Below are 17,771 nucleotides of genomic sequence, written 5' to 3'. Positions count from 1 at the left end.
ACTAGAGTCTAGCCGTCTAGGTTAGTCTTTTCGAAAAGGTTACTTTTTCCTTTAATTTTGATCTTAGTGATAACAATTAAAACTTAAATAACTATTATCTTATGTATAAACAATAAGGTTGACATATATGGTCGGTCCAGCAGATCATCTTGCGTGAGAATCTATTTATATTCTCGATTCTGCATGATCTCTCTCGACAGTAGCATAATTAATATTTTTGATTTTTTAAGCAAAATTCCTTTTCTGTTATAGATACTACAGCTGGCTTAGACTTAATTCATTGTTTTAGCTAAAAAAAAAAAATTTTATAATTAATGGAATGATCTCATTGTTAGTATCTAGTGATTACTTATTTTTTTTTTTTTTTGGTTTTGACCACGAGGTATCTTGAGGAGGGCCCCAACTGTGGGAGGCACCTTTAAGCCCGTACCACAACCCAGACTAGAAGTCCCTGTTCGAACTGAGAGGCACGGGTTCTCCCAACAAATGCGACTTCCCTGCGACTCAAACTGGGGAGCAAACCCAATCAAGCCACTTAAGGGAACTCCATTACCAGTGGAGCCAACACTTTGTTGGTAGTGATTACTTATTTTTAACACTTCTGTGTTAACATTATTAAGGGACCTTTCATTTTAATTTTTTATTAATGCTGTCATAACCATAATGTAATTTCCCATTTGCTCCCTTTTTTTTGGTGTGCATTAGATTTTACCCCAAATTAAACTTATTATCTGCTTCGGCTTGAACTTTTGACATTTTGTTCCATCTAAGAACAAAATATTTCGGCCAAATCAAATGGACTATCGTTGGGGATTATGAAACTATTTCATACCAAAAACTGCACCACGCTTGCCTTAATTTGAAAAGAAGAAAGGACTTAAAAGATTATATAAAAGATTGGTCAAAAATGGAATGTACAAGTAACAGTACTTTATAGAACCTTTTCTTTTTGTTAGTTAGCAATCGCACTCAATACATTCCTTGCAATCATGAAATTCATTGCTCGTCTCCATCCACACACACCCACAACTGTAGTGCATGCAAGTAAAAAGAATTAAAAGCAAGCACCAAACCATTTGCAATAATATTACCCTCCTTTCTTTCAAAAAAAAAAAAAAACAAATTATTGTAACTTTTGTTTTGAATGGATCATTAAATAGGGACAGGTCATGACTGTTAATGAGTCGTCTCTCTTTCTTTCTTTATTTTTTTCCTCTCTTTATCTCTCAGAGATTGTGCGTTTGTGTTTGTAGTTTTGTTGCATGGAAATGTGTGTATAATGTTTATACAACTTCAGAAGCAACAGCTCCAGCTCCTCCAATAAATTCTCTGCCCTGTCTCTAACTCTCTTTCTTTTTCACATACCCTGAAACTGAAAGAGATCCAAAGATTATAAAAATAAAAAAAAAGAATTAAAGGGTACCCTAGCAAGCTAGCTAGCTTCTTCTTCTTCTTCTTTTTATCAGATCATCATCATCATAGCTGTTCAATATGCTCAGATCATTAACCAGGTCACTAACCATAGCTTTCACAACCTAACTCAGCTTTCTTGCTTCTTTGGTCGTTCTTCTTTGCTTTCTCTTATTTGTTTATATTTCTGCAGGGAGTTCAAGTTCATTGCTGATGATTTGTTCACTAAGCGTGCAAGACTCTACTCCACAGTTGGTGCCAAAAGGTAAGTCCAAACATAACTGCAATTCATTTTGAACAAACCTTAATTTTGCATGCTATTAAAAAATGAGTTTTGCCCAAGAAATTGAAAATGCTATTACCATTTGGATTTTTCTTTCTCTTTATTTCATTTGCATTATTTTTGCCATTTTCGTTTTTAGTTGTTACCCTCTCTCTTTTCATGCTTCATAATTCATATAATGATCAATAACGGTCCTTTGTGGTTGAATAAAAGATTTACTTCAATTTACAATTTTAAAGTAGTCATCATTAATTAATTTGTTCAATAATAAGAATTTTGTTACAAATCCAAAAAATGTGACATGCCATCTTGTAGATGATATGATGCGTACTGTACTCAAGCCAAATTTTCCATCCCCTCTGGTGTAACGATTTTCTCCTTACGTTTCTTTTATTAGTTGGGGCCATTTCTTCTCTATTTCCTTATATATAAATTTTTCATGTTAGTGTTTTTTTTTTCTTTTTTCTTACGCTAAAATTTTCCTCAATTCAATTTTCATTTACAATATGACAGTTTTACATATCAAAGCCAATTTCAAGAAGGTAAATTTAAACTGTGGTCTATTTCTATTTTTCTTTTCATTTGCTTAGCCACAAACTGTGAATTGAAAGAAAAGTAAATAAATAAATATTAAAATCAACACATGACGACTAGTAAGTACTTTCAATTGTATTTCTTAGCGCGGACAAGTTCCATTGTTTATGCATGTTTCCGATTCACAGATCTAGCGAGCTAGGATTCTGTTAGAAAAATACAATATAGAAAACAACACTACCATTACCAGATAAATCCACATGCAAGCTCAAGGTCCGCCAAAATTTTAAGGGTTTATTTTCTGGCAACTACTAACTTGGAACATCTCCAAAGTAGAGCAGCTAACTGTGTCGCCATTTCTTTTTTTCATTCATGTTTTTAATCTGCATGTGTTATTGCTACTCGACCTTTAGCAGAGTGGTTCGAGTCTCTCTTAAGAGGATTCATACGTCCTCTTCCAAATAAAATTTTAATAGAGATAGATTTCTCTACTAATAATTTATGGGTGGAATCGATATCCATTAAATATTTATGAGGACCTACATATGTTATTTAATTATAATTGTTGAAACAACTGCTAGTTAGATCCAATGGTTATAAAGCTTGTTTTAGGTTGAAGATACTTCAACTTAGCTAGACTGTCTATTTTTTTATCCATACAGTTAACATACAAATTGTGAACATAAATGTGTGCCGAAAACTGAAAAGTTGCCACAATCTCTTCCGTATACTTTGACATTTTTTCTTTGTAACCTTATTTATAGCATTAAATAATCTAAGAATATTGACTTCGAAGCATTATTTAAAAAAAGAAAAAACGAAAGAAAGAAAACATTTTCAAAGGACCGTTGTTGCAAGGAGAAGAAATTGTTTTCCGAGTCACAATCGTCTTTAGTGATAATGATGATTATGGAGAAAGTTTGGTCCATATTCCATCATCGACCGCCCGCAATAATTATTTTGATTGGACGTCGAATTGGCTTCACATTCTTATCGTTATCAACATTCTCTTTTCAATTTTTTTCTTGTACTTTGCCAAAAATTTGTCAAAAGAAACGACCGATTTGTAGATTTGTCGTCGCATTTTTTTCAACGGCACCATGAATATATCTATCAATTATTTGTATGATTTAATAATTTATCTGCTTTCTAAAACAGGCTAGAAGGTAAAGTAGCACTCATAACAGGCGGTGCAAATGGGCTTGGCAAGGCAACGGCCGATGAATTTGTTCAACATGGAGCCCAAGTGATTATTGCTGATGTCGATTCTGAGATGGGCCCAAAAGTAGCCAAGGAATTGGGCCCTGCGGCCCATTATCTCGAATGCGACGTCGCTGCCGAGCTTCAAGTAGCCGAAGCAGTGGATACCGTTGTGTCCCGCCACGGAAAACTTGATATAATGTACAACAGCGCTGGAATAACCGGCCCGACTATCCCGTCGAGCATTGTGGACCTTAACCTAGACGACTTCGATAGAGTTATGCAGGTCAACATCCGGGGTTTGGTCGCCGGGATAAAGCATGCGGCTCGAGTGATGGTACCGACGGGCTCGGGCTCCATTCTCTGTACATCTAGTATTAGTGGGCTAATGGGTGGGCTAGGCCCACATCCATACACAATATCAAAGTTTACAATTCCTGGGATTGTCAAGTCAATGGCCAGTGAGTTATGCAGCAATGGGATCAGGATCAATTGCATTTCACCGGCCCCAATACCAACACCAATGTCTGTGACCCAGATCTCAAAATTTTACCCCGGGGCCTCAGAAGAACAAATAGTTGAAATCATTAACGGGCTTGGGGAGCTGAAGGGAGTCAGGTGTGAGCAGACTGATGTGGCAAGGGCTGCTTTGTATTTGGCATCAGATGATGCCAAGTATGTAACGGGGCATAATCTTGTGGTGGATGGAGGATTCACTTGCTTTAAGCATCTGGGGTTCCCTTCTCCTGATCAGTTTGTGTAATATTATTGCTTTTCGGTTTAATAGTTTTTAATAATTTGATCACAACTTTAAGCTAATCTAGTTGTTTGAAATTTGTGTAATATGCATGGCAATTAGCGAAAATGGGAGTGTTGATGTGGGATTTGTAGAGGAAGTTTCTGCCTCATTTTCTACGATAACTAAATATTGGCAAGTGGTTTTTGGATTATCTTGATAATTGTATAAATTAAGCTCTCTGAAAAACATTATATTAGCCCAAGAACTTCTATTCAACAACAGTATATTTAGAGCAATTAATTTAATCAAGAATTTTTAGGGTAGTTTATAGTAAAACCTTACTTTATACAAGGTCAAGACACTATTCAATCTATAGCTTCTTCAGCGTTTCTTCTCTTTTAACTCATGCGTCTAATAATCTTGGGCGCATGAATTCGAGTCCCAGCAATTGTTGGGACTCAACTCTCCTTTATTAGGAGTTTATTTGACTTTCTGTTTTAAGGGTAAAATAAATTTTTCTCCCATATTAAAATTAGAATTACAAATAAGAATCCTAATTAATGTTAGATTGTAAAATTATCAAATTCTAATTATAATATATTAGTATATAAAAAAAATGCGTCGTAGCTAGCCACATCATAAACATTCCCAACCCCCCACCCCGCGCAAAAAAAAAAAAAAAAACTGTTTTGGATAACGGTTGATAGAGCCCACAAGGCACCGACCTAACCATCCGCAAACTAGAAATGCTGGCTACTTAACTCGCGATATTGATTAAAAAGAGGTCACGGCTTTGGAAATTATTGCTGCACCAATACGTAATTCAGTAGATATTTAAGTCTTTGATTCAATAAAATCCAAAAATATAAGTACTTGGGGCCGCTCTTTTTTGGTAACTCAGTCGTAATGACAATGGATTTGCCCTTATGCCCAACACAAAATTCTTGTTAAAAAGCAATGATATAAAGGGTAGGAATTAGGATAGCCCCATATTTATCCGTCCTCAGTGACTTGAGGAGGGCAAAGTGACCCGCAATTTTTTTTTTTTGTTTTTTAACATGGTTTGCCATAGGCATAGGGTAAATAGAGTTGTCAATATCTTAATTCCATCACGAGAAAATGTCCTACATTTTAATGATCTTACATTGCTAGTTACTACAAATCAACTAATATTCCAAATTTCCAACAATGAGGCGGGACCATTGAAGCTTTGGCTTTCATGTTTAGGATAATATACAATTAAAATTACAGATTTTTAGCAATATATAACTTTGCAAAATGTGGGCATTTGCGCTTGATAAGTTCCCCTTTCTCAGATTATGGTGGCTAACTAGTATGTATATATATATGTGAGATAAATCTAAATTTAGCCTTTAGGTGTCAGAACATGCTACTGTTAATGTTAGGACGACTTAATATAGTGAAATATCTAATGTCGAAGTTTAAAAAATAACTGACATTTGTTATTAGTTAGGGACATAATCTTCAATAGCTTGACAACAAAACTTGGCTTGGATACATAAAGCTTGTACAAATCTCAATTTTATGTTTTAGCTTTTTGGCATGAAGTAAGCCATGAGTTTCTATATAGTATTAATACACAATTTGGCTCATGTTACCTTACCACATGAAAAAGATATATAAAAAAAGACTTGTATGCTTCTAACGGGAGTATTAGGGACATCATCTCATATCGACTGATTAGAATAAATTTTGGGTTAAATCTTTAAAGTTTGGATTATCCTCAACTCTTGAACTCAATGTATGAATCAGTATATGAATTTTTATAGGTAGTTTTGATTAAAAAAGAGTAAATATCTCAAACTTTAAGTTCTCGTTAATTATCATAAACTTTATATTAACATGTACAAGTTGAGGGTGGTTGGCCACCGAAATTCTAATTTTAGCAGAGGTTAAAAAATGAATTTGTACTTCATCCCTTATTTTAAAAAAGAAGGAAAAAAAAAGGTATAACTAGAGGGTGTGTAAGAAAAATGCAGAAGTTTACAAAAAAAAAAAGTTTAACAAAAAAAATAATGATATTGTTTTGTAACTGACAATGGTTGCTCTGTAATATTGCTTTCGTTATCATCAACAACAATGTTGCTCATGGCTATGGGTTCGCATGCGATATTGCAAGAAATTTAGATAGCAAAGCTTTTAACAGAGCTATGTATTAATATCAGACCTTGGATGGAACAAGGTCCCCACGGTTTGGTATGGTCCCTCTTTTCAAGTTGTCATGTGCTCATCATCCCCTCACCTATTATTTGCTTAATTACAACTTTTCTTTTTCTTTTTAAAAAAAATATCTAACTTGGATCCTCCATGTCCAGGGCTAACTGTAAACCTAAATCTTTCTCCCATCAATTTCTGTGAAATTAAGCTTGAGAATTGAAACCCCTTTTGAAAGGAAAAAAAAAAAATTACAGATGAATTTGTATTCACCGCACAGCACATTGGTCAGCCGCTGCACATGCATGTCCGGCAAACAGCCAAAGATGATTATGATAAATTTGATGATACATGTACAAAAACGAATAAAGGTACAAGTTACAGCCATGCATGATTTTCTGGCCTTTCATGCTTTATCAGGACCCTACACTGTTTAGTTTTGATTGGTCAGTCTTATCAACTAGTTGCATGTTTGCCACGTGTGTGTTAATTAATCAGAGTTTGTCTTGTATTGTTCATTAATAATAATCATGGCCGTGTAATTTTTACGCACACAAGAATATCACGTGAAGAGATTATGAGTTGATGGAACCCAGGCTCAGCAGCCACGGTTTGGCTCTGGTAATTAAACATGTTTGGAGTTCCCAGAAGCCTCATTATGTGTTAAAAGCTCGAAAGAGTTAAAGTTGGATTCGGATTATTTATTAATTTCCAAGATAGAGAGAGAAAGGGGCGCGTGTAAACCAAAGAAGTAGAGGAGGCGGCAATGAGCTTGTTTGAATTGAACTAGAGGGAATTGAAGTTGATTTAAAGTTTTGATTGGGTAGTAGGTGCGGTGAAAGGAAAAGGAGTCACGAGAAACTTGGGATTTCTTCTGGAAAATTTATTCCAAATTAGGTCTTTGCAATTGCATGGCTCAAATGGCAACTGGGTTTCCATGTAATTTGAAAGTGGAAGCTACAACAACAGCTTTACTTTGAACAGCGACCGATAGCCACATTCCTGTGCGAAGGGGAATTGCTTGGATAATGCATGCATGTGTTTTGACAATTAGTAGTGTCGTTTTAGAGAAGAAAGACTTGCGTAGAACGTACGGTCTTAATAGATCATGCTATGTGTTAAAAGATCACCAATTTATCGTTGTTACCATTGAGAAAGATTTAGGTGGCGTCAATGCTACCACATTACATTAGCATACTATTCTCCAATTAATCGTATATCATTAAGTATACACTTAGTTTAAAATTATCATAAACACATTGTGTTCGTATTATGTGATTGTATGCTATATGAAAATTGGATTGTGGCCACAACTAAAGTGACATAGTATATCGCCCAATCTACTTATTATCTAAGACTTTCTCGTTATTAAAATTATTAAGTATCTTAAAGCTTTGAATAAACAAAATTTGTTAACAATAACAAGGATTTTTTGTGGTCGTTTACTAATGTATGCTTTAAGAAATTCTGGAAAGTTTTATTTCATATTAACGAAGACATTACTGGAAAATATTTATAGAAAAAAGGGCAAAAACAAAATTACAAGTAATGGTAATCGATATTTTTGTAAATTTTTAAATTCCTTCATATATGAGTTAAAAAAAAAAAAATCATCTCTCTCTTCTTTTTCTTTCTTTTTTTTATTTTTCTTATTTTATTTTTTTCCTCCTAGCAGCCAAAACAACTCAATTTGACACAACACAGTCAAATGGCTAATCTTATCTTCAAATGAATTGTGGCTACATGCAAGTTCGGAATTCTTCTTTCAACAATATGCTATGAGGAAGAAGAACTAGAATTGATTTTTATTAGAATGAGTGGTGGAATTTGAAAGCAATACAAGTTGCATCTACTATCTACTTTTCACTCCTGGTCCCCTTGGGTTATTTCCTGTGCACTATTCTTTCTCAGTTCTCTCTCATGAATTATTGTTCAATTCAAAATGAATCAAATTGATATCAGAATCTTTCAAGACGTTGGGCAAATTAAAATGATAGGGAAAGAGAGAAAAAGCGCCATGTCTTGTGATCTCATTGAATAAAGGGTTTTCAATTTTTGAAATTATGCTTATATATAAATAATAAAAAAATTCTGCTCAGTTCTCTTTTATTTATTTGTTTATTTATATTTTTAAAAGGTAGAGGGGTGGATAAAAGCTCAAATATATATTTTTTACCAGTCCCCTACTTTTCCCAAGATTTTAAACTCAGAGAAATCAATCAGTTTTCCTTCTTGTTTTAAAATTCATCATAATCTTCTATGGTTAATAATATTATTCTGATAATTTCGAAAACATAAAAAAGGAAATGATTAATTTCACTAAATAAGACTATAAGAGAGATTTTTTGGTCAATTTTTTTACCTTATGATTTTAATCTTTTAGATCCATCTTGTTATCCATATAACCGCACAAAAATCTTGCAATTATTATTGAATTTAAGATGTTTTAATGATTCTATTTACAAATTCATCATTGCTACGTAGAAATATAAGAGTTTGGTTAAGTTTTTTTTTCATTGTATTAAATTATCTGATATCCGAAGATCACATTAAACCTCGACTAACCCAGATTTAAGCTAAGTAGGACCATTACGGCGGTAAAATTTTTCCAACAAATATTTAACGCAACTGCATTCACAAGTCTCGAATCGAGAACCTTAATTAAGATAGAACAATCTCATGTTAGCTGATCTATGCGCTTGTTAGTTTTGGTTAGTTTGAATTTTGAATAGATTTGTATGTCTGAATTTTAGTGACATGTTTGTTTCTTTTTATTTGAATCTCTAAAAATAAGTAACAAGTATTTTGTTTTTTTTTTCAACTTAGCAAATTTGAAATCAAGTAATTTTACATTTATGCTCTTATATAATTTTAATGTTAAAGAAATATTAAATAACTCAAAGAACATAAATAATATAATATTTTATAATAACATACATTATGTTAAAATGAATACAACCCTTTAGTATGCTAAACTAGAATATATTGATAAATTTTATTGTATTTTATAATATTTTTTATAAAAAATATTCATAAAAATTTATTAAGATAAATAATGTTATTTTGAAGAAAATAAAAAAGTAAAAATAAAAATAACGTTAATGCTAATTAGTAGGCTTAATTTAGATAAGATTAAAATGAGTTAATTCAAATAGAGATATTGCACTTTTTAGATTAAGTAAAAACTTAAAAAATTTAATTTAGTAACTTAATGATTTAATAACTGAAAATAATTAAATTAAAAAAAATAAATTGGATGACTTAACTAAATAAAATTAAATCAATTAGATCACTAAGTTTAAAAAACAAATGCCCTAAGTCCAGTTGCATATTTCTCAAATTATGGATAAACTTAGAAGTCCTTTAAGTATCTTTTTCACAAAAGAAACTAATTAATATAACATGTGACAAACTATTGCATATTGCATTCAAGATTTGATAAGAAATTTAAACAGTGTAACATAAATTAATTTTTCTTTTTAAATAAAAGGAAATTCTAATCATGTTTTTCTTGGGGGCAAAAAGAAAAAAATTAAAAATTTGAAAAGAAAAGTTCTACCAAACCAACAAGGCAACAACAGCAACAAAGGCAGTAAGGCAGAGAGTAAAGTATGGCCAATGGATAAAAACAGAACAGACTCAATTCATTTCAGTACAAATTTTCATAACATAACATAACGTTCAAACTTGGAATCAATTTCTCTCTTGTCTCCATTTCCTTTCCCAAACGATGACGCCCTGCTTCTGCTGCCTCTGCTACTAAACCCACCAAGCTTTTTACAATTTTACTCCTCTGTGGTTCTCTCTCACTAACAAAAAGCATTAAAGAAAATAAAAAGAAGGAAAAAATGGTTCTGGAACCAAACGGCGCCGTTTGGATGGAAGGTGAAGAGGAGCAGCCACTCTCAGTTTCTTGGACCACAGCCGCCGCCGCCACTGCCACCACCACCGCCCGTGCCACCACGGAGCCTAAAGAAGATGAAATGCACGTCAATGCTGTCTCTCTGTCGGGTTTCAAATCAATTCTCGACACTGACTGGTTCTTGAACTCAACTCTAAACAACCCACCTCAAGATTTTACCAACACCACCGGCTTATTAGAAACCCACCAAGAACTCAGAGCTTTCAACGCTTTTCAAGAAACCAACCTCTTTTTTCAACCAATTGAATCACACCCTTTCACCTTAAACCCGACACATTCACTGCTGCCACCAAACAACAACGACAACAACAGCAACAGCCACCTCCCTTTTGTAAGTGGCTTTGATTTGGGTGGTGAAGCTGCTGGTTTTATTCAGCCGGCTTCGGGTTTCATGGGCCTAACGACAACTCAGATTTGTGCCACTAATGACTCTGATTTTCATGGGTTCGGTTCTTCTTATAGCAATTGCTTTGATAATTTAGAGGGTCTGTTTTTTAACAGTAACAGCAAGGCTAAAGTGTGTTCGCAGTCACAGCCAACTCTGTTTGAAAAGCGAGCGGCTTTGAGGCAGAGTTCTGGTAAATTAGAAAACTTGGAGATTTTGGGAGGGAATTTGCTGTTGGAGAACATCAAGTGTCGGAAAAATGAGGAGGCTAGTGTTGATATTTCAAGTTTGAATTATGAGTCTGATGAGTATAATAATAACAATAATAATAATAATGCTAGTAATGACAATAATGTGAATGGTAAGGTGGATGAGAGTGTCAAGAATTGGAATGCTGGTGGTAGTGCGACTGTTGGGGATAATAAAGGGAAAAGGAAAGGTTTGCCAGCAAAGAATTTGATGGCTGAGAGGAGGAGAAGGAAGAAGCTTAATGATAGGCTTTACATGCTTAGGTCTGTTGTGCCCAAGATTAGCAAGGTATTTTATTTCATTTTACTTTCTGTTTTGTTTTGTTTTTCAATTCAATTGAATTATAATAATGTGTTGTTAGCACTATGGTATATGACTGTCTTTGTTGTGTTTGAAGATGGATAGGGCTTCAATACTGGGGGATGCCATTGATTACCTAAAGGAACTCCTGCAGAGGATCAATGATCTTCACAATGAATTGGAGTCAACCCCAACTGGCTCTTTGATGCAGCCCTCTACAAGCATCCAACCTATGACCCCAACTCCACCCACCCTTCCGTGCCGCGTCAAGGAAGAAATAAGCCGGAGTCCAACAGGCGAAGCTGCAAGGGTAAATTCTGTTCATTATATACTTTTTAAGCTTTGAGCTTGGTTTGCCTAGAGGACTTCGATTATACTTTTCCGCAATTGCTTGATGCTTTTATGTGGTTTATAAATTTTTAACTGTGACTTACTTGAGGGCCTTAAGGCTAGTGTTTAAGTTAAGTTGAAAAGTTGAAACTTGGGCATGGGTGCTTTTGTTTTTACATGGTGTCTCACATGCATATGTCTGTATGCTCAGAGTGGCAATTAAGTTATTATTGCAAACAAGCATGCTATGTAGATTTGTGAGCCAGCTTTGATTTGCAGACTGGAACTTCTTTCATTATTGCGTATGTACACTCATTTTTGAAGTTCAATCATTCACCTTAATAGTGAAGATGCTTCTGTGAATGTACTTGGTAATTGGGTCTAATGTTTTATCCTTTTCATACATGTGACATGTGCCCAAGGACATAAGACTGACCAATGAGGCAGTGAGCGGTCACATGTTGGAAATCATTAAGTTTGATGATTGGACAATGTGATTTTGAAAGTGTGATATATAGTATAGGAATGAAAATGATAAGAAAATTAAGGCTGAAAATTGATCTACGGACCCCATTTTGTTGTATCATCAATTCTGATTTTCACTGCATGCTCCTTATTAGTGTGAAACTGTGATACATTTATCGTTTCGGTGAATCACTGTAATTCAGATGAAATGCTAAATTGCTGTAATTCTTCACATGGCATTGACAATTAAAAGTACTTTACATGGACACAGGTGGCTGCACATACACCACTGTCCAATGCCCATGATTACATATATGTCAGAATGGATTCAAAATAAGATTATTAATTTCTTATTTTCTTCCTTCGATGAACAGCTTTTCCTTAATGTGAAATACATTATTACAAGTTTTTGTTCCTTCAAAATTTTGCAGGTGGAAGTTAGGATTAGAGAAGGAAGGGCTGTGAACATTCACATGTTCTGCGCTCGTAGGCCGGGTCTCTTGCTCTCTACTATGAGGGCTCTGGACAGCCTTGGGTTGGACATTCAGCAGGCTGTCATCAGCTGTTTCAATGGGTTTGCACTGGATGTTTTCCGAGCAGAGGTGTGCTTCTTTGTCTATCTTAGTTATCTCTTTTCATGACCCAAATTGTCAAGTATAAAGCAAAAACAATCGATTCCTGGTAAAGAAAAAAATTGAGAGTTTAATTTTGACTTGCATCCGACATTCATCATTGTTAGTTATGTTCCTCAAAAATGATGGACAATGTGAAACTTATGGAAAACTTCTTGTTGGTTTTTGTTATGAGACTAAGAAGAACTATAGTTAGTCAACCAATACGTTTGGAGTATTATATATAATTGATTGTTTATGTGGATTTTTGTGAGGAGTGGGATGGGGCTTGAAATATGACTTTTATAGTGGGGAAAGTCAATGAAAGAGATTGACAAAGACCCGGCTATCTCTCTGTTTTCTCATTTTTAAATATCAATCATTAACTAACATTTTTTGCATGGGTCGTATCCTAGATGTTTTGGTTAGCCTAGCAGATTTTGGCATCTTACAAGTAAAATAATGTTTAAACTCTCAACTAATATGTTTGGTCCTCTTTTCTTCTCCCCAACCGCCTGCTGCACAAACACTTTTTCTTGTCTTTTCAGTTCTAGTTTTATGCACAGGAAGCAGAGCTTTTTTCCTTTCTCAAATGTTGATTATAACCATTACTAAATGATCATATAATATACTGGTTAAAGAAACAGTTAAAAAATTAGAAAGATAATGCCAAGTGAAAACAGTTGGAAGAAATTGTCTTGAAAACCAAAACATACAAGTTGAAGGGAGCACATTTTCTGCCTTTTTTGTAAGAGTAGTTTCCACAAGCCCAATGGATATCGGCGGATGAAATAGTGTTTAAACTTTGTCAACTTTGCCCTTCCTTTTAGACATCAGTTATTAATTTGTTACTGTTTATCATTGATCATCGAAGGACTAATATTAGATGGCAAAATAATTAACTGGACACACATTAAATATTGCTATCATGCTCTCAATCACTACTAAAAGCAATTGCTCCCTTCATTTAATTTGGCATCTTGAACTCTTGTCCTCATATTAGCTATATAGACTGCAATCATTTCAAATATCTCAACAGAGCACAACATATTCTTGCTTCTATGGCTGCATCAGAAATTTTATTGTTAAAGCAGCCTGATTCATTCATGATTTCTAATTCTTAGCACATCAGGTATATGGTAATCAAGAGATTAATTCCTTCTCTCTTTAACAGCAATGCAGGGAAGGCCAGGATGTCTTGCCCAAGCAGATCAAATCGGTGCTCTTGGATACAGCTGGCTTCCATGATGTGATGTAAAATCGAATAGCTGTACATTCAACCACCTTGTGAGTGAAGAAACTAACTGTAGTTCTTCTGTACCTCAAGTAGTATGTAAATGAAATTCGGTTCTCATTTTCATTTTGTAGAGGTACGAACAAGACCAGACTGATGCTTGTAGGTCATCAGTCATCATATGTTTGGAGAATTGGTAGTTTGGGTAAGCATCTTTCACAGTTGTGTTCTTAGTCATGCCTCAGAAAGCACAGAAACTCAAGTGTTGTTCTTTTGTAATTTCAGCTCGTAGAATAAAATCTCCTTTTCGGTTACTTTAGGTGTATTTGCCATTACTGGCTTTATTGGTGGTAGGGTAATGGTATCATGGATCCATGGTTGCATCTATGAATTGGTATGATATTTAGAGTTGTCATGTGACTATTGGAAGGCTACCTATGTTAGTGCTTCTGAACTAATGCTCCTAAGTGTTTGGTGAACAATTTCAATCTTGATTTAGCAGCTAATTAAACAGATTTTATCAAATTGACGTCTGAAGCAAAACTTATACTACCCTTATCAAATTGGCGGGCACATCAATACGAAAACAGCAGTGCGGCAACGGCACAGAAGCGTGCATAAGCACTGAGCTAAAGATCAATTTTCACTCTGGGGATGATTTCTCAGTGCAGGAAAGACGAAGAAGACAGTGGACCAAGAAAATTGAAGGAGATAATAGAGAGCACTAATTAGGTTTTGGAGGAACTTTTGAGAGCTACACACACGACTCGCTTGTATGGACAAGCCCTAGCCCTTTCGTGTTAATTAGTATAAAGTTAATTTAGATTAGACAACCAAATCATAACTGGTAAAAGACAAAATAAACAAAAAGGCAAGGAGTAAATAAACACTTGATTAAGTGCTAGTTGGAGATTGCAGTAGTTGATACAATAAACTGCTTTTATTGGACAGATAAAATAAGTTGTTAATTGAAAAAGAAGTTTGATATTTGAAAAACTTTGTTATTATGGTTGTTGCGAGTTAGAAAAGTAGAATATCATATATTTTATAAATTTTATTACAAAGTTGTTATTTTATATAATGACTAAAATATTATAGATTACCTTTTATTTGTATTTTACATTTTATGGAAAAATATGACATAATTTTTTTTATTAAAATATTAAGATTATAATAGAAATTTTTTTAAAAATGTAGCTTATTTAATAAGGTACTTATAAAAAGTAAATCTCTACATGTTTTTAAAAGCTGTTGTCAAATGAAAAAACTTATAAAATAAGTAGTTTTTTAAAAATTTACTAAACACATTTTGGTTGAAAACTTATAATATTTCAACCTTGATCCCAAACACATTCTAAGAGATTTAGAATAGTTTGAAGCTAATTTCTCAATTTAAATCAATTTTTGCTCTCTTTTCTTATAAATGTGTAGTTTGAAATACTAACACGCATAAAAAAAAAAAAAATCCATACCATGCTTTCATTTGTTAGGGGTGCCGACGAGAACCCTTTAATGCTCAAGTTAGTTATAAGATTTTGTTAGTGAGCTTTTAAGAACTCTTAAGAGAGTTTTTTATACTTTAGATAGTTCGTAAGTAGATCTTAGAGCCTTTTTGAGGGAGTGAATCTTTGAGCTTTTGGAGGACTTGCTAGTAGGCCATTTAGCTCTTGGAAAAATAAAATTTATGTATGCTTTAAGGTTAACAAGATTGATAAAGAGAGGAATGTTTATTTCAGCTTGAGAGTCTTTTGCGTGAGACCCTCACTCATTTCAGACGTCATGATCACTTTGTTAAGCTAATCTTTGCATTCATCTCATATTGTGGAAGTCGCAACAATAATCCCGCAAGCCAGCAACAAAAAACAATCATTCTTTTACACGTTGAGCAGATGGATTTTACCTGGAGTTTGCGTGCCACCCTTTTATTGGACGTTATGTGAGATAAATCTAGTTTAAAAATCCACTTGGACTGAGCGGTTTGTGGGGACCATTGGGTTGAATATTTGATTTTATACTGCCTATGTGTAGAGAGGAAATGATGCTCTCACAAAAACGAGAACAAAATTAAACACAAAACGATGAGTTTTGATAAGTTTAAATTATAAAAAGTTTTTCAGTATTGAGAATTATCCACTTACACCCCCAGTCTCTAAATATACACAACTCTCATATACTGGATCTTGACCTCGACCTCGACCATGAACTGGTATCAGAGTATAATTTAACTAGTTAATTCTAGTTAGAAGATCCAATAGATTATGAAGAGAATTGAATATTTAAATTGAGAAATTAGTATTTTTCATAGTACAAAGGTAACTTTAGATAGATATAATATAGAATGTGATGCAGAGCAAGAAATTGAAGAAATCCTAATTATATTTAAATGTATAATATTTAGGAATATTTTAATTAATTTGTATTCTAGTTTAATTTGGTTTCCTATTTAGAGTCTTATTGTTTAGGTATTGCTTATTTAGGTAATATTCCTAATTTAGGCATAAGTCTTATTAAAATAGGTTTTCTAATCATATTAGGATAAGTCTTACTTAGTATAAATAAGTGTCTTTTGTAGCTTTTACAAGCAGAGATTTTTGAGTTTAATAATATTTCAATTTTCAAATCTCTTTGTGAGTATTTGAACAGTTAATTCTCGGTATTCTGCGGAATCAACGAGTCTTAATCCCTAAATTCGCGGTATTTTTTTGAATCAACGTGAATTTAGTTGTTCTTTTGTTCCGGTATTCTCTAAAATCAACGGAATATTTTGAACATTAAACTTCCGCTGCATCAGAATGTAATATAAAAGGAAACTTTAGAATGATTTACGTATAGAAAATTCTTAGTCGATTTATTAATTAATTTAGGTAGAAATTTGAAATCAGAATTTGATAGAATAAACAAGAATTTTAAGTTAGTTTTAGATAGTTTAAGATAAAATAGTGTTAGTCTTAAGAATTTGTAAGAAAAATTATATTTTATAAGGATCAAAATTTAGTAGAATTAGATAAAATTTCAAGGATAGGAGAAGGAAGATTAAAATTTAAACAAGTAGAAAAAGCCAAGAGCTCAGAAATTATAGCCGTTTTAGATTTAGAAGATTTGAAAAAAAAATTAAAATTAACACTGATATAAAAAACCTGAAACCCAAGAAATTTAAAGAGCTATAGATATTACTAATAAATAAGGCTAAGCAGATATTCAGTGGCTGTAAATTAGAGGTAGTTATTTGAAAATATTATTTAGAAGAAGAAAAAAAGATGAGGATGTTAAAATTGAAAACCTCATAGATTCATATGAACAAATAGAAAGGTTTAGGCTAAATAAATTAAATTTTGATCAATCTCAATATAATATACAAAAATGAAATTTTATTTAGTAAATCTTTGGTCTATCAAAATTATAATGAAAGATATGTATCTTGTACTCATGAAGATCAAATGATTAAATTATACTTAATAGATAAACATTCTTATAATTAGATTAGTAATAAAAATCTCAAACAATCTCATTTAGGACTGGTTACATAGAGAAAACCTAGGGGCAAAAGCCTTAGTTTGTCTTTATGATAACATCTTTACAAATATAGAACAAGAACTTTTAGAAAGCATAGGATTAGACAAAAATAATTGAAAAAGAGGAATAATATATTTTGCCCTGAATTATTTAGTAAAAGCTAATACTTTTTACAAAGATTTAAGAATAGTAATAAAAACTAGAGGTTACCACATGAAATGGAACGAGGATAATTGATTAGTTTTCACATAATTTATAGGACGACTTAGTGAAAATAGTATGACAAATATAAATTAGATAATAATTAGATAATAAACGTTTTAGGAACTAAAGGAGTTAAGGCTATCTGAGTAAAAAATTTCTCAGCAAAAACTAATGTAGGATTAGATTGGAAGCTAAATTTTTTTATAGAAAAACCAAA

General features: G+C 33.1%; 2 protein-coding genes across 2 annotated transcripts; both read left to right on the top strand.

The window, feature by feature from the left end:
- Positions 1-1,127: 1,127 nt before the first annotated feature.
- LOC102620037 (secoisolariciresinol dehydrogenase) lies at positions 1,128-4,427 on the top strand. The gene is made up of 3 exons (XM_006468818.4): positions 1,128-1,511; positions 1,604-1,675; positions 3,386-4,427. The coding sequence occupies exons 1-3, from the start codon at positions 1,492-1,494 to the stop codon at positions 4,188-4,190; spliced, it is 897 nt and encodes a 298-aa protein (XP_006468881.1). The 5' UTR covers positions 1,128-1,491; the 3' UTR covers positions 4,191-4,427.
- A 5,495-nt stretch (positions 4,428-9,922) lies between these two features.
- On the top strand, positions 9,923-14,151 carry LOC102620321 (transcription factor ICE1). Its single transcript, XM_006468819.4, has 5 exons — positions 9,923-11,185; positions 11,295-11,507; positions 12,424-12,594; positions 13,778-13,890; positions 13,972-14,151. Exons 1-4 carry the CDS (start codon positions 10,190-10,192, stop codon positions 13,859-13,861), a joined length of 1,464 nt encoding a protein of 487 aa, XP_006468882.1. The 5' UTR covers positions 9,923-10,189; the 3' UTR covers positions 13,862-13,890; positions 13,972-14,151.
- The last annotated feature ends 3,620 nt before the right edge of the window (positions 14,152-17,771 follow it).

The sequence above is a fragment of the Citrus sinensis genome, chromosome 2 (assembly GCF_022201045.2).
Source record: "Citrus sinensis cultivar Valencia sweet orange chromosome 2, DVS_A1.0, whole genome shotgun sequence".
In the NCBI taxonomy this organism is placed as follows: domain Eukaryota; kingdom Viridiplantae; phylum Streptophyta; class Magnoliopsida; order Sapindales; family Rutaceae; genus Citrus; species Citrus sinensis.
Note: the sequence above shows the minus strand (reverse complement) of the source record. Positions and strands in the feature narration are given on the sequence as shown.